The sequence below is a fragment of the Lynx rufus genome, unplaced genomic scaffold (assembly GCF_022079265.1).
Source record: "Lynx rufus isolate CCGP_SWC_20201006 ecotype Redwood Valley unplaced genomic scaffold, mLynRuf1.p SCAF_9, whole genome shotgun sequence".
Classification (NCBI taxonomy): domain Eukaryota; kingdom Metazoa; phylum Chordata; class Mammalia; order Carnivora; family Felidae; genus Lynx; species Lynx rufus.
In genome coordinates, this window is record NW_025814897.1 from 100,561,937 (window position 1) to 100,586,143 (window position 24,207).

General features: G+C 38.0%; 1 protein-coding gene across 1 annotated transcript; it reads right to left on the bottom strand.

Annotated features, from left to right (window-relative positions):
* Positions 1 to 17,759: 17,759 nt before the first annotated feature.
* Positions 17,760 to 18,689, bottom strand: LOC124505764 (olfactory receptor 4A47-like). The gene has a single exon (XM_047071799.1). The coding sequence runs from the start codon at positions 18,687 to 18,689 to the stop codon at positions 17,760 to 17,762; it is 930 nt and encodes a 309-aa protein (XP_046927755.1).
* Positions 18,690 to 24,207: the final 5,518 nt, after the last annotated feature.

Here is a 24,207-nt window from a genome sequence, read left to right on the forward strand (position 1 = left end):
TGCTGGCCCTTCCCAGGAATGGGGAGCAGAGGAAGGGGGAGAGCTATGGAAAGAGAGCCAGAGCCTTGGGATAAAGTTCTTCACTAAGAACAGATTTGGGAACACAAAGGGTGTGGGGGCAGGGAGTTGGGGGAGACTAGCTGGAGTGAAGGGGAAGTTCAAGGATACTCTTGTTTTTAATCCTCACATCACTCATCACTTTGTTCTTAAAGAAGCCTGGGACACAGTGGAAGAAAAGTGGATGTTATGAAATGCCCATGTAAAAGTGTAACTTCCATCTCTTACCCTACGGTGCTACTACAGTATTATTGACTGTACTTCCTACGCTGTACTGTTCATTCTTGTGAGTTATTTATTTTATTATGGCCACTTTGTACCTTTTATCCCCTTCACCCATTGTGCCTATCCCTCCACCCTTCTCAGCTCTGGCAACCACCAGTTTGTATTTATGAGTCTGTTTTTGTTTTTTGTGTTTGTTTTGTTGATTAAATTCTACACGTAAGTGAAATCAAATCATATGCAACATCTTGAAGATGTTCCACACCAGTCCATATAAATCCCTTAGTTTTTCTTGTACTCCATATTACTCACTTATAAGTATATATGAAAATAAACGTATTTATTCCTGTTCATGTCATTACCAACCTTTGTCTATGACACAGAGTTATTTTTTTGTTTATTTATTTTGAGAGAGAGACAGAAAGCATGAGCAGAGGAGGGTCAGAGAGAGAGACACAGAATCCGAAGCAGGCTTCAGGCTCTGAACTGTCAGCAGAGAGCCCGGTGCGGGACTCCAACCCATGACCTGTGAGATCATGACCTGAGCCGAAGTCAGACGCTTAACCAACTGAGCCACTCAGTTGCCCCCAGAGAATTTTATAATAGTTATTTTTTGGTAAATCTATTCAGGTATGAGGTTGTATGAGAGGAATTGTTAGTATACATATTTGAATCAATGGTCATATAGTTAATTGTCAACATTCATAGTTATTGCCCAGCTGTCATCCTTGAGAGGGTACAAATAGCCTGCTGCTCCCAGTCTATGAGCATTCTTCTGTCCACTTCTCAACAACCAGTCCCTGGTAAGTATTCATGGCATAAGGCAACCTGAATACATTGCAGTCATTCTCATATCATTGAGTTTGACTATCTTTCCCTTTGTTTAATATGATTTCTCTCTTTTTCTGTGAATCCTCTTAATGTCTTTTATCTATTTCTTATAATTGCTGATCTTCTCCATACTGATGTTAGTGTGTACACTGAGGAAATGCTCTCTCTTACTGTTGTTTACGTAATTGTTATTTTTCTGACTTGTGATATGGTTTTGACACTTGTATACTATGTAGGATGCCTTTGGCTGTAAGAAATGTTTTTATTTATTTAATACTTATTTTTAATTTTTATATCTTAAAAAGACTTTCCTTACTTCGATCATATCAAAATATTCTCCAACAAATTTTTGGCACTTAATTAAGTATTTTTGAGGCTGTATGTCTTACATTAAGGCTTTTGCTCCTTCTTGAATTTATTTAGATGTGGTCATTAAAGAGGTATGGATTTAATTGGTTTTGTAAATTGCAGGGTTTTAAAAATAGTTATGTCATTTCCTTTTTGCCATTGACTTGAAATACTATCATGTGCTAAAGTCCCATATACACTTGGATTGCACTTAAGACTCCGAGTGCTGAGAACTGTTATCCCCGAGCAGGCCTTGACATTTAACAGGTCATCTCTCCTGCCCTTGGGTACTGCTTCCGTTTTCCGCCTGTGTGACTTCTCCCTTCTAGAAGTCTGCTGTTCTTCCTCCATGACCCATAAAATGCTGCCTGGCACTTTTGCTGTAAGAAAACCATCTCTCTGAGGAAGTACATGACTTAAGTCTTTGCTGAGCATCCGTGTGGCCATCTGCAAACCCCGGTACCATGACATCATGAAGAGTGACAGGGATGTGGCTTCCTCTTTCAGGTGGCATGTGCTAGAGACTTTGTCCCAGCAGCCATTCAGGTCCTCTTCACAGTGTGGCTGTGTGTGTGTGGCCCCAATGTCATAGACCATTTGTGTGTGATGTAAACCCGTTTTTGAAAGTTGTCTGCATGGACCCAATCGTACCCTTGGTCTCTTTGTTGCTGCCGACAGTGGGTTCATTGACCTGTTAACATTTTCTTCTTGATGGTCTCATAGGTGGTCATCTTCTACTATTCTCTGAGGACCTATATCTTTGAGGGGAGACACAAAGCTGTGTCCAACTGTGTCTCTCACACCACTGTGGTGTTCTTAGTATTGTGTCTGCATGTTTATATATTTGTAACCAATCACCACCTTCTCCACTGATCAAGTTGTGGCTATGTTGTATACCACGGTAACTCCATTGTTAACTTCTTAAACCTGAGCACTCAGGAATCTGGAGGTAAAAAAATGCCATGAGGAAGTTCTGGGGGAAAAAAGTAACTTTGAGGGATATCCCTACCTTAATAAAATAAATTTGTCTTTTAAATGGAAAAGGGAAAAGAAGATAATTTCTGTGGTGCAGAGGCACATGAACACTATTTGTCCCAAGTATGTTTATTTTGTTATATAGGTACTGGGAGGAAAGGTCCAGGCAGGAAATTATTTGTCACTGTAAAAATATCCTATTTAGATTTATGAATTGTCCAATGGGTTGTAGAAGTTCAATGTACTGTCAGAATTAAAGTTCTTACAAAATGCAGATTATCAGGACAGAGCTCTGGAGATTTAAATGTATTAGCTTTGTTGTTGAGTGACATACAGACTTTCTAAAGAAGTGTATGTAAAGCCAATGAGTTCTGCATGTATTCTTGCTATTGTGCTGTACTTTGTGTTGACATCATGCACCTTTTAATGAAGTCAACTTAGTTTTTACATTTAGTTTTTTAACAGTTTTTTAGATGTTTATTTATTTTGAAGGAGAGAGAGAAAGTGAGCAGCAGAGAGGCAGAGAGAGAGGGAGACAGAATCTGAAGCAGGCTCCAGGCTCTGAGCTGTCAGCACAGATCCCGATGCGGGGCTTGAACTCACGAGCTGTGAGACCATGACCTGAGCTGAAGTCAGACACTTAACTGACTGAGCCACCCAGGTGCCCCTTTACATTTAGTTTTTAACTGTAGTAAAATACAAATAACAGAACTTGCAGTTTTAGCCATTTGTAAGTGCATAGTTCAGTGACATTGAGTTAATTCACATTGTCATGATGGTTAATTAAGTGAATTCATGTTTGTTATGCTAATACCAGCATTATTTATCTCCAAAGCTTTTTCATGTTCCCAAATGCAAATTCCACTCATTAAACTTGAATTCCCTATTCTCTCTCTCTGGGCATTAGGCAAATACCATTTTATTTTCGTCCTGTATGAGTTTGGTTACTTTAAGTACCCTACCTATGTGGGATCATATAATATTTGTCTTTTTGTGATAGTCTTATTTCACTTAGTGTAGTGAATTGTAGGTTGATGTATGTTTTAGCATGTGTCAGAATTTCCTTCATTTTTAAGAGTGAATAATAATCTGTTGGGTGCATATACTTCCTTCTATTCATACTTTTACCTGTCAGTAGACACCTTGGTTATTTGTTTCTGGTTATTGTGAATTATACTTCTATGAATATGGTTATAGAAATATCTTTCTGGGACTGTGATTTCCATGACTTTGACAAAGTTGAATTATGGATTATTTTTTGCTTAATTTTTTAGGAACTACCATAACATTTTATATAGCAGCTACATCAGTTTACATTCCCACCAGAATGCACAGTTGTTCCCACGTCTCCACTTTCTTACACGTGTTGTTATCATTACATTTTGTGGTAATAGCTCTCTTGTTAGATGTGAAATGGTATTGCACTATGGTTTTTAAGTGCATTTCCTAGGGAAAATGATTAGTATATTGAATATCTTTTCATACGCTTATAGGGCACACATGCATTTTCTTTGGAGAAATGTCTATTGAAGTCCTTTGCTCATTTTTAATCAGGTGTTTTGTGTGTGTGTGTGTGTGTGTGTGTGTGTGTGTGTGTGTGCTTGAGATGTAGAGTTTCTTTATATATTCTTGACATTAATACCTTATTAAATATATCGTTTGCAAATATTTTCTTTCATTTGTTGCATGCCTTTCCTCTCTGTTGATAGTGTCCTTTGGTGTACAAAAGTTCTTAAATTTGATAAAATAATTTATTTAGTTTTTCCTTTTCTTACCTGTGGTTTTGGGGTCATACCCAAAAAATCATTGTCAAACCCAAGGTTGTGAACATTTCTTTCGTGTTTTCTTCTAAGAGTTTAGTAGTTCTAGTGATAGTTGAGGCATTTGATCCATTTTGAGTTAATTTTTGTACATGCTGTATGTTAAGGATTCAGTTTCATCCCTTTGTGTGGATATCTAGTTTCACAGCACCATTTTTTGAACTACCTGCCTTTTCCTCATGAATGTTACCTGTTGACAATCATTTGAACACGTATGCAAAGGTTTATTTCTAGGTTCTGTATTGTGTGCCATTGTTATGTCCATCTTTATGCTAATATCACACAGTTTTTATTTGATTATGTAGCTATATAGTAACTTTTAGAACCAGGAAGTCCTTCAACTGTTTGTTTGCTTGTTTCCCAAGATTGTTTTGGCTGCTTGGAGTACATTGAGTTTCCACCAGAATCTTAGGATGGATTTATCTATTTCAGCAACAAACATTTTTTGTTTTTGGATTTTGATAGGGATTGCATTGAATCTGTAGATCACTTTAGATAGCATTGACATGTTATTGTTTTTTTAAATGTTTGTTTATTTTGAGAAAAAGAGAGAATCAGGGGAGTGGCAGAAAGAGAGGGAGAGAGAGAATACCAAGCAGGCTCTGTATCGACAGCCCTGATGTGAGGTTTGATCCCATAAAGCATGAGCTTATGACTTGAGCTGAAACCAAGAGTTGGACACTTAACTGACTGAGCCACCCAGGCGCTCAAGGCAGCATTGACATCTTAATAACATGAATTACATGATTTCAGGAATGTCTTCCCTTTTATTTGTGTTTTTTAGTAGATTGTTCAGCAACATTTTGTTGTTTTTCAGTGAAGAAGACTTTCTCCTCCTTGTTTAAGTTTATCCTAAGTATTTTGTTCGTTTGGTGCTGTTGTAAATGGAATTGTTTTCTTCATCCTCTCTGGCTTGTTCATTGGTAGCACAGACATTCAATATCTTTTCATGATTTAAAAAAAAAAAAAAACCTCTCAGGGAGTTAAGATGGTGGAGTAGTAGGAGGATCCTACACTTGCCTTGTCCCTCAAACACAGGTAGATAAATATCAAATTGTTCTGAACACCCAGGAAATCAATGTGAGGCCTGAGAGGACAAACTGTGCAGGTAAAGGGACTAAAGAGGCCACATTGAGGAAGGTAGGAAGAGTGGAGATGTGATTTGAGGTAGAAAAGAATGGCCAGTGCTACAGGGTGGAGGGAGCCCTGATCAGGGAGAGAGGGGAGAGAGAGAGAGGGAGGGAGAGAATGAGAGGCAGAATGGCGTGCAGGGCATTTCACAAGGAAAACACTTCCCCAAAACCACTGTTGGGGAAAATGAGAGGAACTGTTTATCAGAACTTTTTACAAGCAGTGGAGCTCAATGTTTTAGAAGTCTGTGCTATCGCTCCACTAGGGTGGAGCTGGGTGGGCATATAGGTGCTCCAATGGGTAAGGAGGACAGAGGCCCAGGAGTGGACAGCATGGTATGAGGATCCCCTGGGTCACATTGGGAGAGATAGTTCCCCTTATTGGAGTGTATTTGGGAGAGGTGGCACTGCCTCTCCTGGAACAAAAGAGCCAGTGGGCACCACTGAGCTGCCCTGTTCATTGGCCTACAAACAGAGATGCCTACTGAGGGAAGCTAACCTGGATGCTAGTTTTTTTTTCTGAGCTTTACCATAAAGTCCACCTCCTGCACATTTGGTGCAACTGCCCTTCTGGGACAAAGTGTCACCAGCCCCAGCCTGGCGTGATCCTCTTCCAGAGGAGCACTGCACAACAGGCTGGGTAGATAGCTGAGACATAGGGGGAAGGCAGGCATCTGAGGGAAGCCTGGGACAAACAAGAAGAGATTGTTTGCTCATCTGTTAGGGCTTCCTGTACAGCAAGGGGTAGGAACTCCCCTCTCCCTCAGCACAGAGAGACTTCAGTGAACAGCACAGTACCCACAGTGGAGGCTTAAGCCGCCTACACCAAGCCTCAAAACCTGTGTCCTGCAGGTGCTTCTGAACTAGGAAAAGTGTGCCTGAGAGTCAGAGCAGTAGCAGGCCCTTCCCTGCGAAGACCAACCCAAACCCCCTGCATGCACCAAGTTTACAGACCACAGAGTGCTGCAAAGCTTCAGTTCTAGGGGAAATAGGATCTAGCCTCTTTTAACAAGCAGACCAAAACAGACCTTGTTAAAACTCACCACACAGTGGATACATCCAAACATATGCCACTGCAGGCAAGAAGAAAGTCTTCAGAGGACTAACCTGAGGGAAAGAGCAGCCAAAACACAACAGTAGAATGCACACAGCGTATGCCAGAAACACTTCCTGAAGTCCTGGGCTCTGGACAGTATATGACCTATTCTTAATACAGCCATTATCCTCAGGAGCAGGAAACAGAACAGGCTTTCCTAGCACACAGAAGACAGAGACATAAACAAAATGCCAAAATGGAGGACTCCATCCTGACAGAAAGAACAAGAGGAGGTCATGGACAGGGATCTAATTAAAACAGATATAATATATGCCTGATCCAGAATTTAAAACAACAATCAAAAGGTTACTAGCCGGGCTTGAGGAAAGCATAGAAGACACGAGGGAGACCGTTACCACAGAGCTAGAAGTCTTAAAATTAGTCAGGCTGATAGTAAAAAAATGCTATAACAGATGCAAAACTAGCTGGAGGCAATGATGACAAGGATGGAAGAAGCAGAGGAATGAATTAGTGATATAGAAGATAGAATTATGGAAAATAATGAAGCTGAAAAGAAAGGGGAGGAAAAACATTGGATCATCAATGTAGACTTAGGAAACTCAGTGACTCCATAAATCATAATAATGTTTGTGTCATAGTAGTCTCCAAAGAAGAGAAGAAAAAGGTACAGAAGGTTTTTTTGAGCAAAGTATAGCTGAAAACTTATCTAATCTGGGGAAGGAAACAGACATTCAAATCCAGGAGGCACAGAAAACTCCCTTCAAGATCAACAAAAACAGGCCAATACCAAGACATATTGTAGTAAAATTTGCAAAATACAAAGATAAGGAAACAATTCTGAAAGCAGCAAGGCTAAAAAGTCCCTAACCTACAAAGGAAGATAAATAAGGTTAGCAGCAAATCTCTCTACAGAAACTTGGCAGGACAGAAATGAGTGGCATGATATATTCAACATGCTGAATGGGAAACATATAGAGCCAAGAATACTTTATCTAGCAACACTCTCATTCAGAATAGAGAGCTAAAGAGTTTCCCAAACAAAAACTAAAGGATTTTGTGACCACTAAACCAGTCCTGCAGAAATATTAAAGGGGACCCTTTGAGTGGGAGAAAAAGATCAATAGGAACAAAGACTAGAAGGAACAGAGAAAATCTCCAGAAACACTAACTTTACAGGTAATACAATGGCACTAAGTTCATATCTATCCAAAATCACTCTAAATGTAAATGGACTAAATGTTCCAATCAAAAGATATAGGGTATAAGAATGGATAAAAAACCGTCTACATGCTGCCTACAAAGGTGCATTTTAGACCTAAACACACTTGCAGATTGAAAGTGAGGAGTTGGAGAACAATTTATTATGCTAATGTACATCAAAAGAAAGCCAGAGCAGCCTTACTCATATCAGACAAACTAGATTTTTTTTAATTTTTTTAATGTTTATTTATTTTTGAGACAGAGAGAGACAGAGCATGAACAGGGGAGGGTCAGAGAGAGAGGGAGACACAGAATCCGAAACAGGCTCCAGGCTCTGAGCTGTCAGCACAGAGCCTGATGCGGGGCGTGAACTCACGGGCCGTGAGATCATGACCTGAGCCGAAGTCGGACGCTTAACCGACTGAGCCACCCAGGTGCCCCCAGACAAACTAGATTTTAAGTCAAAGATTGTAACAATAAATGAAGAAGGGCACTTTTTCAAGATAAAAGGAACTGTCTGACAATAAGATCTAACAATTGTAAATATTTATGCACCCACATGGAAGAAGATAAATATATAAAAAAATTTAAGAACATATATAAAGAAACTAATTGATAATAAAACAGTAAGAGTAGGGACTTGAACACCCCACTGATAACAATGGACAGATTAAGCAGAAAATCAAGGAAACAATGGCTTTGAGTGACCACATGGACTTAACAGATATATTTAGAACATTTCATCCTAAAGCAGTAGAATACACATTTTTTTCAAGTGCAAATGGAACATTTTCCAGAATAGATCACATACTGGTTCACAAATCAGGCCTCAACAAGTACAAGTAATTGAGATCATACCATGCATATTTTCAGACCACAATGAAATGAAACTTGAAGTCAACCAAAAGACAAAATTTGGAAAGACCTCAAATACATGAAGGTTAAAGACATTCTACTAAACAATGAATGGGTTAACCAGGAAATTAAAGAAGTAAATACATGTAAGAAAATGAAAATGAAAATGAAACATGATAGTCCAAAACTGTTAGGATGCAGTGAACATGGTCATAGGAGGGCAGTATATAGCTATCCAGGCCTACCTCAAGATGCAAGAAAGATCTCAAAAACACAACCTAACCTTACACCTGAAAGAGACAGAAAAGGAACAGCATATAAAGCCCAAGGCCAGCAGAGGTAGGGAAATAATAAAGATTAGAGCAGAAATAAATGATATACTAACAACCCCCCCCCCAGTAGAACAGATCAATGAAAATAGGATATAACAAAAACAAACAAAACAGTATCACACATCAACAAAACTAAGAACTGGTTCCTAGAAAGAGTTAACAAAATTGATAAACCCCTAGCCAGACTTCTCAGAAATAAAAGAGAAAGGTCCCAAGTAGATAAAATCATGAATGAACAAGGAGGGATCACAACCAAGATCACAGAAATACAAACAATTAGAAAAGATTACTATGCCAAAAAACTGGGCAATCTGGAAGAAACGGACAAATTTAGAAACTCATAAACTACCAAAACTGAAACAGGAAGAAATAGAAAATTTGAACAAAACCCTAACCAGCAAAGAAATGGAATCAGCAATCAAAAATCTCCCAACAAAAAAAGTCCAGGGCTTTTTGTGCCAGCAAAATTCTACCAGACATTTAAAAAGAGTTAATACCTATTCTTCTCAAACTTTTCCAAAACAGAAATAGAAGGAAAACTTCCAAATTCATTTTCCAAGGCCAGCATTACTTTGATTCCAAAATCAGACAAAGACCCTACTAAAAAGGAGAATGACAAGCCAATATCCCTGATGAACATGGATGCAAAAATTCTCAACAAGGTATTAGCAAATTGAATACAACAGTACATTAAAGGAATTATTACTCACCACAATCAAGTGGGATTTATTCCTGGACTACAACACAAATCAGTGTGATCCACCATATTAATAAAAGAAAGGATAGGAACCATATGATCCTGTCAATAGATGCAGAAAAAGTATGTGACAAAATATGGCATCCATTCTTGATAAAAGTCCTCAACAAAGTAGGGATCGATGGAACAATCGATTTATATCTTATTCATTCACACAGTTAAAATAATGTGGAAATAGTTGTTTGTGTCATATGTTTCACAGACTTTGTGATTTCCAAGTTGAATAAGCTATGGTTTCCTATGCTCAGTGATATCATAAATAATAATCATGAAGGTAATAATTGTCATTAAAAATAGATGCACAATGCAAAGGTTGGTGTAGGAATATATCAACGGAACAGGAATCAAAGCAGGCTTCCCAGATGAACAAATATCTTAGTTGAGTTTTAAAGGAAAAGTGAAAGGACAACAAAAGAGGACAAGGGAATTCCATGGAAAGTTACACAGTTCATAAAGTCCCAAAAGTGAAATACTTGAGAGCCATTTAACGTAACTGATATATTCAAAGTGAGTAGATCAAATTAGGAATGGAAGGTCACTCCTGGATTGTCTCTTCCCTCACTGAGACCGCTTTATTAGGATCTTTGGTTGGATATGCCTCCTTTTCCTGACTGATAAATGCCAACAAATGAGGAAACACTCCAGTGTTGTATCACTCTCTTAATTTTTAAACTTCATATATACAACATATCCAAATTCAGACATCTCCAATTAGATACCAATTCAGTGCTTATGAGACTAATATTAATTTTCATCAATAAACATACATGTTCCCCACATCATTAAATGGTACCACCTCCATGTCATTGCTCAGACAAGAAATATCACAGTGTCCTTCATGCTTTTCTTGTTCTCTTATCACATATTGATACCTTTTTTTTTTTTAAATTTTTTTTTAATGTTTATTTATTTTTGAGACAGAGAGAGACAGAGCATGAATGGGGGAGGGTCAGAGAGAGGGAGACACAGAATCTGAAACGGGCCCCAGGCTCTGAGCTGTCAGCACAGAGCCCGACGCGGGGCTCGAACTCACGGACCGCGAGATCATGACCTGAGCTGAAGACGGCCGCTTAACCGACTAAGCCACCCAGGCGCCCCGATACCTTTAACACCCTGATTAACCCCCTTTAAAATATATCACATTGGTCTACCTGGGTGGCTCTGTCACTTGAGTGTCTGACTCTTGATTTCAGCTCAGATCATGGTCCCATGATCATGTGATTGACCCCTGTCAGACTCCTCGCTCAGCATGGAGCTTGCTAGAGATTCTCTTTCTCCTTCTGCCCCACTCCCCCACTTGTTTACTGTATCTCTCTTGAATAAATTAAATTAAAAACACAGAATGAAATATTTCACAAATTTTATCACTTCCCTCCTCTCCTCCCTTTCTCTGGCTCACTGCATTAGCCTCTTGCACGTTACTCCCTTTTCATTCTGGTCTCCATCAATTTGTTCTGATGCAGCTTAAAAATGATCCATTTTAAATCTGATTCTGATCGCTGCTCACAACACTTATATGGATTCCAATCACATAGTCACCACTTAATAAATCACAGTTCATCTTACAATAACAGGAACTATAATCTCCATTTCATAGGTGAACAGATTGAGGCTAAGGACTTCTAATTAATTTTCCCAAGGTCACACATTTGTAAGTGATAAAACCAGAATTGGAATCAAAGTTTGCTTTCTCTCAAAGTGATCTCACTTTTACTTAATAAAGGGAGTCACACAGGGGAGCCTGGATGGCTAAGTTGGTTAAGCATCCCACTTTGCCTCAGGTCATGATCTTGTAGTTTGTGAGTTCAATCCCCGTGTCAGGCTCTGTGCTGACAGCTCAGAGACTGGAGCCTGTTTCAGATTCTGTTTCTCCCTCTCTCTCTCTGCCCCTCTCCCACTGATTCTCATTCTCTCTCTCTCTCTCTCTCTCTCTCTCTCAAAAAGAAATAAACATTAAAAATTTTTAAAAGGCTGGGGGAGTCACACAATTGCAAAGACTGGTTTCCACTATCTACTTTTAGTCTTACCTTGTAAAAGCAAGTTCACAATCTGAAGGAATGCTTTTTACTCATTCACAGCCAGCTGGATTTCCTCTGTCATCCAGTTTGACAGGAAAGGGCAAAAAGCTGCATTGTTACCTGAGGACATATTTTATTTCATTCACCTGTCTATCCATTTTTTCCATGGAGTCTTATCTTTATTCAGAAGGTTGCTTTTATTTGCACTGTCGATTACTTCCTAGGAATTCCATGGTCCACACAGAAAAACAAAAATTCATCACATTAGGATAATTTATCAAAAAAAGAAAGGAATTGCTATTCTTACATATGAAAAGTGGCAGCCAGTCATTTCTCGGGTAGACTTTTCTCAAGTTACTTCTTTCCTACCAATTTCTAAATAGAAAAATGTCAATCAACTGCTTAGTGGTCCTCTTTCTATACTGTTGGTTTGGTCAGATTAGCTGACTTGATATTTTAGGAGACATTCTTGGGGTTCCAGGTTGGCTCAGTCAGTTAAGCAACTAACTCTTGATTTTAGCTCAGGTCATAATCTTGCGTTTGTTGAGTTGGAGCCACATATCAGACTGTGTGCTGATGGTGCGGAGACTGCTTGCGATTCTTGCTCTCCCCCTCTCTCTGCCCCTCCCATGATTTCTCTCTCTCTCTTTCTCGAAAAAGAAGTAAAAAATACTTCAAATGAATTTTTTAATAAAAAAAAGAGACATTCTTGTGCTCTTCCTTCAGTAATTCATTAAGCCTAACAGAAATCTCCTTAAAAATGCGTATCAGTTGTTAAAAGCATAGTATCTTCTTCCCCATATGGGCAAAGATCACCGGACATTTTATCTCTTCTAACCATATTCCTCATTAATAATTAGGAAGTGTCCAAGACTGATTCTTGCTTATTAAATTCACTGGGAATTTCCAGAAAAAATATTTAAAAATATCTATATAACATTACTACTAGGCCAAATCAGATAAATAGGGTCAGAAAGATATGACATAAACAAACAAACAAAAAAGCATTAGAACCATTATAAAACTACCGTCAAAGCACACTGGGTGGAGGGTCCAAAACATCACTATGAGTAAGGAGATAAAGCAACCAGAGTCATGAAATCAGCACATAACACTCTCCAAAAAACACCTCCTGAAGGGCCAGGCCCTGGACACTATGTGACCCATCTTTAATTTAGTAGTGTTTGCAGGTTCAGGACACATAGCAAACTTTTAAAACACATAAGGGATAGAAAACTAGCCAAAATGATGAAATGGAAGAATTCTCCTCAAAAGAAATTCCAGGAAGAAATGACAGCTAAAGAATTGATCAACACAGATATGAAAAATACATCTGATCAAGAATTTAGAATAATAGTCATAAGATTAATTGCTGGGCTTGAAAAAAAATAGAAGACAGCAGAGAATCTATTGCTACAGAGATCAAAGAACTAAAAAATAGTCATGATGAATTAATAAATGTTGTAAATGAGGTGCAAAAGAAACTAGATGCGGTGACAATGAGGACTGAAGAGGAAGAGGGGAGAATAAGTGAAATAGAAGATAAAGTTATGGAAAAAGATGAAGCTGGGAAAAAGAGAGATAAAAAAAATTCTAGACCATGAAGGGATAATTAAAGACCTAAGTGATTCAATGAAACATAAAAATATCTGTATCATAGGAGTTCCAGAGGAAGAAGAGAAAGAAAGGAGCAGAAGGTGTTCTTGAACAAATCATAGCTGAGAACATCCCCAATCTGGGGAAGGAAACACACATTGAAATCTAGGAGGCACAGAGAAATCCCTTCAGATGTAACATGAATTGATATTCTGCATGACATATCATAGTGAAACTGGAAAAATACAGAGAATTCTGAAAGCAGCTAGGGACAAATGGGCCTTAACCTACAAGTGTAGACACATAAGGGTAGTAGAAGACCTATCTACTGAAACTTGGCAGGCCAGAAGGGGGTAGTAGGAAATATTCAATGTGCTCAATAGGAAAAATATGCAGCCAAGAATCCTTTATCCAGCAAGGTTGTCATTCAGAATAGAGAGATAAGAGATCTCTAGATCTCTAGAGAGATAAGAGAAGGAGAGAGAAAGATTTTCCCAGACACACAAAAACTGAAGTTCATAACCACTAAGCTAGTCCTACAAGAGATCCTAAGGGGGACTCCATGAGTAGAATGTTGCAAAGACTACAAAAGACCAGAGACATCACCATAACCATGAAACCTACAGATAACACAATGACACTAAATCCATATCTTTCAATAATAATGCTGAATGTAAATGGAATAATGGTTCCAATCAAAAGACATAGGGTATCAGAATGGATTAAAAAAACACATTCCATGTATTTGTTGTCTGCAAGAGACCCATTTTAGACCTGAGGACACCTTCAGATTGAAAGTGATGGGATGGCGAACCATCTATCATGCTACTGGAAGTCAAAACAAAGCTGGACGAGCCATACTTATACCAGACAAACTAGATTTTAAACTAAAGGCTGTAACAAGAGATGAAGAAAGACATTATATCATAATTATGGGGTCTATCCATCAAGAAGAGCTAACAATAATAAATGTTTATGCACCCAATTTGAGAGCACTCAAATATATAAAACAATCACAAACATAAGCAATCTTATTGATAAGAATGTGGTAATTGCAGGAGACTTTAATATTCCAATTAGCAATGGACAGATCCTCTAGGCACAGAATCAATCAAGAAACAAGGGCTCAGAATGATACACTGGACCAGATGGATTTGAGAGATATATTCAGAACTTTTCATCCAAAAGCAGCAGAATACACATTCTCCTTGAGTGCACATGGAATATTCTCCAAGATAGACCACATGTTGGGTCACAAAACAACCCTCAATAAATATAAAAGAATTGAGACCATACCATGCACTTTCAGATCACAGTGCTATGAAACCTGTTATCAACCACAGGAAAAAGTCTGGAAACCTCCAAATGCTTGAAAGTTAAAGAACATCCTACTAATTAATGAATGGGCCAGCCAGGCAATTAAAGAAGAAATTTAAAAATACATGGAAACAAATGAAAATGAAACCACAGTCTAAACCCTTTGGGATGCAGCAAAGTCAGCCCAAAGAGGAAAATACATTGCAATCCACGACTATCTCAAGAAACAAGAAATATCCAAAATACAAAATCTAACAGCACACCTAAAGGAAATGGAAGCATAACAGCAAAGAAACCCCAAGGCCAGCAGAAGAAGAGAAATAATAAAGACTAGAGCAGAAATAAACAATATAGAATCCAAAAAAAAAGTAGAAGGGATCAATGAAACTAAGAGCTGATTTTTTGAAAAGATGAACAAAACCCCTAGTCAGACTTCTCAAAAAGAAGAGAGAGGATCCAAATAGATAAAATTACCAATGAAATTGGACTTATCACAACCAACCCCTCAGAAATACAAACCATTATCAGAGAATACTATGAAAAATTATATGTCAATAAATTGGACAACCTAGAAGACATGGACAAATTCCTAGATACCTACACTACCAAAACTCAAATGGGAAGAAATAGAAAATTTGAACAGACCCAGAACTAGAGAAGAAATTGAATCAGTTATCAAAAATATCCCAAGAAATTAGAGTCCTGAGCCAGATGGCTTCGCAGGGGAATTCTACCAGACATTGAAAGCAGAGTTAATACCTATCCTTCTCAACTTGTTCCAAAAAAGAAACAGAAGGAAAGCTTCCGGATTCATTCTATGAAGCCAGCATTACCTTGATTCCCAAACCAAACAGAGTCCCCACTAAAAAGGAGAATTACAGGCCAATATCCCTGATGAAAATGGACGCAAAAATTCTCAACAAGATACTAGCAAATCGAATTCAACAGCATATCACCGTGATCAAATGGGATTCATTCCTGGGGTGCAGGACTGGTTCAATATTTGCAAATCAATCAATGTGATACATCACATTAATAAAAGAAAGGATAAGAACCATATGATCCTGTCAATAGATGCAGAAAAACCATCTGACAAAATTCAGAATCCTTTCTTAATAAAAACCCTCGAGAAAGTCGGGATCGAAAGAACATACTGAAATATCATAAAAGCCATTTATGAAAAGTCCACAGATAACATCATCCTGAGTGGGGAAAAACTGGGAGCTTACCCCTGAGATCAGGAAGATGACAGGGATGCCCACTCTCACCACTGTTGATTAACTTAGTGTTGGAAGACCTAGCATCAGTAATCAGGCAACAAAATGAAACAAAATGCATCCAAATTGGCAAAGAAGAAATCAAACTTTCACTTTTCGCCAATGACATGACACTCTACATGGAAAACCCGAAAGACTCCACCAAAAGGCCCGTAGAACTGATGCATGAACTCAGCAAAGTCACAGGATACAATATCAATGTACAGAAATCAGTTGCATTTCTATATACCAATAATGAAGCAACAGAAAGAGAAATCAAGAAATCAGTCTGACTTACAATTGACCAAAAACCATAAAGTACCTAGCAATAAACCTAACCAAAGATGTAAAAGTTCTGTATGCTGAAAACTATAGAAAACTTATGAAGGAAGTTGAAAAAGACACAGAGAAATGGAAAAAAATACTATGCTCATGGATTGGAAGAATAAATATCGTTAAAATGTCAATATTACCCAAAGCAATCTACACATTCAGTGTAATCCCAATCAAAATTCCACTGGCATTCTTCTCAAAGATAGAACAAACAATCCTAAAATTTGTATGAAACCACAAAAGACCCCGAATAGCCAAAGTAATGTTGAAAAAGAAAACCAAGCAGGAGGCATCACAATCCTGGACTTTAGCCTCTACTACAAAGCTGTAATCATCAAGACAGCATGGTATTGGCACAAAAAGAGGCACATAAACCAATGGAGTAAAATAGAGACTGCATAAATAGACCCACAAATGTATGGCCAACTAATCTTTGACAAAGCAGGAGAGTATCTAATGGAAAAAGACAGTCTCTCTAGCAAAGGGTGCTGGGAGAACTGGACAGGAACATGCAGAAGAATGAAACTAGACCACTTTCTTACACCAAACACAAAAATCAACTCAAAATGGATGAAAGACCTAAATGTGAGACAAGAAACCATCAAAACTCTAGAGAAGAAAACAGGCAACAACCTCCTTGACCTCAACCACAGCAATTTCTTCTTTGACATGTCTCCAAATGCAAGGGAATTAAAAGCAAAAATGAAGTATTGGGACATCATCAAGATAAAAAGCTTCTGCACTACAAAGGAAACAATCAACTAAACTAAAAGGCAACCAACAGAATGGGAAAAGGTATTTGCAAATAACATATCAGATAAAGGATCAGTATCCAAAATCTATAAGCAACTCACCAAACTCAACACCCGAAATATAAGCCAGTGAAGAAATGGGCAGAAGACATGAATAGACACTTTTCCAAAGAAGACATCCAGATGGCCAACAGACACATGAAAAGATGCTCAACGTCACTCATAATCAAGGAAATACAAATCAAAACCGCACTGAGACAGCACCTCACACTGGTCAGAGTGACTATTAGCCTTAAGAAACAGATAAGGTGAATTCCTCTGGGGAAAGAGGAATAGAGACCGTGTTGAGAGATGAGTAGGTAATTTATTCACATTTTATCCCATTATGTAAGGTGTTCTCTTTTACTATTCATTATTATCCATTACACATCAATTTTTCTTATAAAAACAAAATTGTTACACAAAATATTTTGCAGATAAGGCAACAGAAATTTACTGACGAGACAGTCTATACATCATTAACATTATAATTAGCATAATAAAAAGAATTACCTGAAATAACAAGAATATAACTAAAATATTACTAAGTATCAAAAAAATTAAAAAACATAAACTGATTGAAAATTAGAGTAATCGTATAAAAATTTACTAAATAATCACGTATTGTTGACACCTTGCTATGAAGGTATTGCACCTTTCTAAATGAAGCAATCTCCAAGGGATAACGGACTATAGATTATACCAGGGAGGGAAATTGTTATTAAAGCACAATTATCCAGTTCATCCTTTAAAAATAATTAAGTTCTTTGAACAAGGGAACTCAGGATCATTTTAAAAAGACATCTGCATTCTTATAAAATGGCCTCCAATGTCAGATAATTCTCTTCATGGTGGATAATGCACTTACACACCAACAGATAACACATTTCTCATCCAGAGCTTCTTCATAGCAATTGTCATCTCAGAATTTCTCAGAGTGTAGATCAGGGGGTTCAGCATGGGGGTTATGACTGTATAAAACACACTCACTGATTTGTCAATAGGGAAGGTCTTAGCAGGTCTCACGTACATGAAAATACATGGCACAAAGAAGAAGACCACCACAGTGATGTGGGAACCACAGGTCTGGAGGGCTTTCCGCCTCCCTTCCGGACTAAGGTTCTTTAGAGAGTGCAAGATGACACCATAAGAGATGAGCAAGAGCACAAACACAATTGTGCACATCATCCCTCCGTTGGCCACCACTAACAGGCCAATGACATATGTGTCAGTACAGGCAAGTCTCAGTAAGGGGTACATTTCACAGGTGAAATGATCAATGACATTGGGGCCACAGAATGGGAGACTATAAATCGTGCTAACTTGAATGGCTGAATGCAGAAAACCTCCAACCCAGGACCCTACCAGGAGCACAACACACACCCACTGTCTCATGATAACCAAATAATGCAAGGGCTTACAGATGGCCACATAGCGGTCATAGGCCATCACCAGCAGAAGAAAAACCTCTGATCCACCAAAAAAGTGCTCTACAAATAGCTGGGTCATACAAGATTGGAAGGATATGGTATTTTTCCCAAAGAACAAGTCTGAAATCAATCTGGGGGAAATGCAAGACGAATAAGTGACATCCATAAAAGATAAGTTAGCAAGAAACAAGTACATAGGGGAGCCCAGCGTCTTACTGACAGCTATAGTCACCACAATGAGCAGGTTGCCCACCACCGTCAAAATATAGAAGAGCAAGAATATAACAAACAGAAACTTCTGTTCCTTTCCATCCTGTGTGAGGCCCAGGAGGACAAAGAAAGTTACGTTGTTCTTTGATTCCATCCAGTCTGTATAGGACCTGATTCACATATTAGATGTAGGTTTCCTAGAAAACAAGGAGGGAAACTTAAATGCATAATAAGATTAATCTTTTATTGATTCATCAGTTTAAAAAAAGTAGAAGACTACCTGTTTGTGTGGAGTATTTCACTGGTGCTGTGATTCCCAAGTTAAATAAGCCATGGTTTCCTACACTCTGAAAGAGCATACATAATGATCGCCAATGTAATAAGTGACACACAGTGTAGGAATATACCGGTCAAAGAGCAATCAGTGAAGACATCCCAGAAGAAGCAATGCTTTAGCTGAGTTATCTAAAGCAAAAGTGGAAGGAAAAAAAAAGAGGACAAGAGAATTCCACGGAAAGGTGCACAGTTCATAATGTCACAAGACTGAAATACTTGAGAACCATGTAAGGTAACTGGCATATTCCAAGTGAGTGGATGAATTCGGAATGGAAGGTCACCGCCCTGGAGTGTCTCATCCCTCTTTATTAGGGTCTTTGGCTGGATATCCCCCCTTTTCTGACCAATAAATGTGAAAGCATTCCACCCTTATGTCTCCCCTTAATTTTTAAACTTCACATATGCAACATCTCTAACTCTGGACATCTCCAATAGGATATCAATTCTGTACTTATAAAACTAAATTTTTCATTTTTCACCATAAATCTAGTGTTCCACAATTCATTAAATGTCATTGCTCAGACAAGAAATATCACAGTGCCTTTATGTCTTTCTTCTCTTCATGTCACATATTGATACCTTTAGCAAATACTATTAATGCTCTTTAAAACATATCACAAATTTGATCATTTCCCTTCCCTCCCCACTTCTCCTGACCCACTCCACTGGTCTCCTGCCACATCCCTCCCCTTGTACTCTGGTCTCCATCAGTACATTCTGTTCATGCAGCCCAATTGATCCTTTTTAAATCTGATTCTTATCTATCACTCCTCTGCTCACAATGTCTACAGTGGATTCCAATCACACACTCACAACTCAAAGAATCACAGTTCATGTGACCATAAGATGAGCTATAATTCCCAGTTCACAGGTGAACAAACTGAGGCTCAGATCACCTAGTTAATTTTCCCAAGGTCAGCCATTTTTAAATGATTAAACCAGAATCGGAATCAAAGTTTGCTTCATCTAAAGATGATCTCACTTTTACATAATAAAGAGAGTCACACAATTGCAAAGGCTGGTTTCCAGGACTTACTTCTAGTCTTAACTTGTGAAAGCAGATCTACAATCTGAAGGAACGCTTTCTACTCATTCCCAGCAACCTGGATTTCTTCTGTCATCCAGTTTGACAAGAGAGGGCAAAAGCTGCCTTATTACTTGAGGATATATTTTATTTCATTCGGCTGTCTATCCGTTTTCTCCATAAGGTCTCCTGGTTATTCAGAAGGTTGCTTTTAGATTTTAGATCACTTCCTAGGAATTCCATGGTCCACAGAGAAAACAAAAATTTATCACATTAGGATAATCTATCAAAAAGGTAGTGAACTAACTATCCTTACATAAGAAAAATAGCCACCAGCCATCTCCCATTTTTCTCAAGCAACTTCTTTGCCTCTAATTTCTAAATAGAAAAATACCATTCAACAGCTTAGTCATCCTCACTCTATAGTGTTGGTTTGGTCAGATTAGCCGACTTGATATTTTAAAGAGACATGCTTGGGCTTCTCCTTAGGTAATGCTTTAAGCCTAACAGAAACGTCCTCAAAAATGTGGATCAGTTGTTAAGAGCATAGCCTCTTCTTCCCCATGCAGGCAACCATCACTGGACATTTTATTCCTTCTAACCACATTCCTCATTAAGTCCTACAATTGGAAAGCTGCCAACACTGATTCTTGCTTAATTAAATTCACTGGGAATTTCCACAAAATCTTTTAAAAATACCTATAGAAAGATACTATTAGGCCAAATCACATAATGAGGGTCAGAAAGATGTGACATAAACAAAACAAAACAAAAGAAAACAAAACAAAACAGCTTTAGAACCATTGTAAGACGACTGCCAGTCAAGAATAAAATTTCAAGCCAGTCATTTTGTTTTAGGAAAGATTAATTTATCATATATTTCCCCACTTGCCATAGCAAGTTTTTCTTTCCATTAATATTCAACTTATGCTGCCTTGAAGTGTGGTTAGATGCTGTAGATATTTATTCACAGATTTAGACATAACAACTATTTATTCAATTGGTAATTTTTTTTTCAAGTTGGACCTCCTATTTATTGCTAGGAACCATGCTGTAAGTGAGGGCACAGCAATTAATGAAATACGGGAAAGAATTATGCAACAGGTCCTTCCTGCTTGGACCTTACATTCTCATAGCAGAGTCAGGAAGTGAATAAGGGGACAATTTAGTAAGCTAATTAAAGTCTTCATCAGTGCTAATAAGAGACCAAACAGGGTACTCAGGGAGAATTCTACTATGGAGAAGGTGACCAGGGGAAGGCCTTTGTTCAAATTGAATGATTGATCTGAGATCCACAGGATAGAAAATGGCTACCATCAGAAAAATTGTTACAAGCAGTAAAATTAAGAAACATTACAAGCAATCTGTTCTCACTTTACTGATGGCATGACCTATAAGTAGAAATGCTGACAATTTCACGGGGATTTTTATTCCAGTGCAATTTTGAAAAGGAGAGGTGAGCGTGGGCACTCTGATCTTCTTGATTGTAGTGGGAAAGCTTTCAACCTTGCCCTGGTGAGTGTGATGTTACCGTGGATTGCTCATATATGGCCTCAATTATGTTGAGGTACATTCCTTCTCTCTTTTTTTTTAAGTTTATTTATTTATTTTGAGAGAGACAGAGGGGTGGGAGAGTCAGACAGAGGGAGAGACAGAACCCCAAACAGGCTCCACACTGTCAGTGCACAGCATGACGTGGGTCTGGAGCCCACAAACTGTGAGATCGTAACCTAAACCAAGATCAAGAGTCAGACACTTAATGGACTGAGCCACCCAGATGCCCCAAGGTACATCCCTTCCATATACAACTTGTTGAGATGCTTATTTTATCATGAAAGATAATGAATATCTGTGCTACCAATGAGCAACCACAGAGGATTACCGAAACAATTCCTTTTAGCGCAGCATCAAAAAGAACAAAGAACTGAAGAATAAACTTAAACAAGGAAGTAAAAGTCTTTTTTTTTTTTTTTTTTAAATTTTTTTTTTTCAACGTTTATTTATTTTTTTGGGACAGAGAGAAACAGAGCATGAACGGGGGAGGGGCAGAGAGAGAGGGAGACACAGAATCGGAAACAGGCTCCAGGCTCCGAGCCATCAGCCCAGAGCCTGACGCGGGGCTCGAACTCACGGACCGCGAGATCGTGACCTGGCTGAAGTCGGACGCTCAACCGACTGCGCCACCCAGGCGCCCCTTTTTTTTTTTTTTTTTTTTTAAATTTTTTTTTTTTTGGAAGTAAAAGTCTTTATACGAAAACTAAACAATGCTGCTGAAAGCTATTCTAGAAGACACAAATAAATGGAAGAGTTTCATGAACTGATACAGTTCATATTAAGATGTCAATGCTACCTAAAATAATCTACAGATTCAATGCAATCCCGATAAAAATCCAAAAAGTATATTTTTTGCTGAAAGAGATAAATCCATCCTAAAATTCAGGTGGAAACTCAAGGCACTCCAAGCAGCCAGAATAACCTTGGAGAACAAACAAACAAACAAACAAACGGTTGGAGGACTTCCTGGCTCTAAAACTTACTACAAAGCTACAACAAACAAAACAGAATGATATTGGCATAAATAGGGACATAACAATGGAAGAAAATACAGAACCTGGAGAGAGACCTTTGCATATGTGATCAAATGATTTTCAACGGGTGACAAGAACATTCATGGGGAGAGGACAGGTGGTTCAAAACATGGTGTGGTGAAACTGGATATCCACATGCAAAAGAATGAAGCAGAACCCTTCATGTACACCATTTACAAAAATTGACTCAAAAGGGATCAAAGACCTCAATTGTCAGCTAGAACTATGAAACCCTTAGAAGAAAACATGACAATAAAGTTCATAACTTTGGATTTGGCATTGATTATTTGGGTACAACATGAAAACCACAGGCAAGAAAAGAAAAAACACAGAAATTACTTGATCAAATTTAAGAAATTTTGTACATCACAGGACACTATCAACAGAGAGATAAGGCATCCCACAAACAACAGACAATATTTTCAAAGGATATAGTTGATGATGTGTTAATATCCAGAATATATAACAAATTTCTACATCTCATTAACATAGAAAAACACCATCATGGTAAAAAATGGACAAAGGACGCTATGAAATTAGAAGACAACCACAAGAAAAATTTGGTCAGCCCTCAAACACATGGAAGTTAAAGAAAATCGTACTAAAGAATGAATGGTTACCTAGAAAATTAAAGAAGAAATAAAAAATATATGGAAGCAAGTGAAAATGAAAACATGAAAGTCCAAAACCTTTGGGATTAGCAAAGGCAGTCCTAAGAGGGAAGTATACTGCAATCTAGGCCTTTCTCAAGAAGCAAGAGAGGTCCCAAATACACAACCTAATGTTACACCTAAAGGAGCTAAAAAGGGAACAGCAGATAAAACCTAAAGCCAGCAAAGGGAAATAATAAAGAACAGAGCAGAAATAAATGATATAACAAAAACAAACAAACAAAACAGCACCACACATCAACAACACTAAGAACTGGTTCCTAGAAAGAGTCACAAAATTGATGAACCCTTAGCAGACTTCTCAAAAGTAAAAGAGAAAGGTCCCAAGTAGATAAAATCATGAATGAACAAGGAGGGATCACAACCAAGATCACAGAAATACAAACAATTGGGAAAGAATACTATGCCAAAAAACTGGGCAATCTGGAAGAAACGGACAAATTCAGAAACTCATAAACTAGCAAAACTGAAACAGGAAGAAATAGAAAATTTGAACAAAACACTAACCAGCAAAGAAATGGAATCAGCAATCAAAAATCTCCCAACAAAAAAAGTCCGGGGCTTTTTTTGCCAGAAAAATTCTACCAGACATTTAAAAAGAGTTAATACCTATTCTTCTCAAACTTTTCCAAAACAGAAATAGAAGGAAAACTTCCAAATTCATTTTCCAAGGCCAGCATTACTTTGATTCCAAAATCAGACAAAGACCCTACTAAAAAGGAGAATGACAAGCCAATATCCCTGATGAACATGGATACAAAAATTCTCAACAAGGTATTAGCAAATTGAATACAACAGTACATTAAAGGAATTATTACTCACCACAATCAAGTGGGATTTATTCCTGGACTACAACACAAATCAGTGTGATCCACCATATTAATAAAAGAAAGGATAGGAACCATATGATCCTGTCAATAGATGCAGAAAAAGTATGTGACAAAATATGGCATCCATTCTTGATAAAAGTCCTCAACAAAGTAGGGATCGATGGAACATATCTTAACATCATAAAGACCACATACGAAAGACCCACAGCTAATATCATCCTCA

Bases quoted from the DNA above. Each gene is read 5' to 3' on its own strand.
- LOC124505764 (XM_047071799.1), bottom strand. From the start codon at position 18,689: ATGGAATCAAAGAACAACGTAACTTTCTTTGTCCTCCTGGGCCTCACA.